Source organism: Sinocyclocheilus rhinocerous, unplaced genomic scaffold (genome assembly GCF_001515625.1).
Source record: "Sinocyclocheilus rhinocerous isolate Xijiao unplaced genomic scaffold, SAMN03320098_v1.1 scaffold2752, whole genome shotgun sequence".
In the NCBI taxonomy this organism is placed as follows: Eukaryota; Metazoa; Chordata; class Actinopteri; order Cypriniformes; family Cyprinidae; genus Sinocyclocheilus; species Sinocyclocheilus rhinocerous.
Window position 1 is genome coordinate 571,566 of NW_015632119.1, and position 1,496 is coordinate 573,061.

Here is a 1,496-nt window from a genome sequence, read left to right on the forward strand (position 1 = left end):
TAAAACTGCATATTTTAGAGTGGCCTTTTATTGTGGTCAGCCTAAGGCACACCTGTGCAATAATCATGCTGTCTAATCAGCATCTTGATATGCCACACCTGTGAGGTGGATGGATTATCTCGGCAAAGGAGAAGTGCTCACTAACACAGATTTAGACAGATTTGTGAACAATATTTGAGAGAAATAGGCCTTTTGTGTACATAGAGCTCATGAAAAATGGGGGCAAAAACAAAAGTGTTGCGTTTATAATTTTGTTCAGTGTAGTTACATTTACATTGAAAAGAAACAAACATTTAAAATAAAAAGTCTTTATCTAGAAGGCTAGTCTGTGTTTATGTGTGTATAGTGTTTGTTGCATGTGTGTAGTTGTGCAAAGAACTGCATGCCGAGAATTAAAACCAACACACAGTTCTTCTATTTATTTAATCATCTTTCTCTCCTCTCACCTTTCTTTTGCCCTCAATGACGGAGAAGGGTGTTGTGATGGAGGGCCACTTGTTTCTGGGTGGTGGAGGCTTCTCACAGTTCCACAGCACTAAAATCTGAAACCACATTAAAACACATGAGCTTCACTGCACATTTCCATATTCGTGCAAAACATGAGTTTTCATTGTTAGATTGCAACCAATTTTTGTAGGTGCAGGTGTGAATTATTACAGCCCACACGCAAAAGGTAATCAAAAGGTGTGAGAGCCACTAGAATAATTTACAACAAACTAGAAATTATCAAGAGACTTCTCATTTTTAGTAACTGTGTTAATTAGGGGCATTTGTAGATACAGTCTAATGTTAGCTCTTGTGAAAAGAAGTGTGCTTAATTGTATTGAATGTGTACTTCAAATCTTTAAAAAATAAATAACTGGACGTGTCATACATTGTAATACATTTTCATTTAATTGTAAATAACATGCAATTAAGTGTTCGAAAACATTTCATTCCTTTCACACTTATTTTCCCAGTGTATTCTTTTAAAATATATTATTTTCATACTAAACACTCTTTTTAAAGTATGCAAAAGTGTACGTTTTTAAACAAGGGAATACATGATCTGAATATTATTCAATTTAGTAATTATCTAATATAAATTGAACCGATTCAATGTCAGCAGAAAATAAGTTGTTTAAATTATATAAACTTTATGCAATGAAGCAGTGACCAATTAGGAACACAGATAGTGAAGCTAACATGATCTGTCACTTGTCAGAATCCGCGGTCAGACTGAGTGTATGCTACTTTCACACAGCCAGACGTTTGACTAGTTTTACTTGATTAGTTGCTGCCCACATACAGGGACATAATAAAAAATGATGTGTGGAAAACCATGTCAAAATTTGTGGGCTTTCTAAATGAGTTTGATTCATGCATTGATAATCATTCATCTTGTTCATGATATGATGCATCAGCCAGGGTTGCAATTATTATACCAACACTTTGCCTCCAGAAAGTAAAAGGAATATCACATCCAAAATGGAAAATCACCTACTCAATCTCATATT

At 34.5% G+C, this 1,496-nt stretch overlaps 1 protein-coding gene across 2 annotated transcripts in view; it reads right to left on the bottom strand.

The window, feature by feature from the left end:
* LOC107742222 (exostosin-1a-like) overlaps positions 1–1,496 on the bottom strand; it is a 33,102-nt gene that overhangs the window by 27,124 nt on the left and 4,482 nt on the right. For both annotated transcript variants that reach the window (XM_016555121.1, XM_016555120.1), the window contains one exon: positions 447–542. In XM_016555121.1, coding sequence (XP_016410607.1) covers positions 447–542 — 96 coding nt within the window. The remainder of the gene's footprint in view (positions 1–446; positions 543–1,496) is intronic.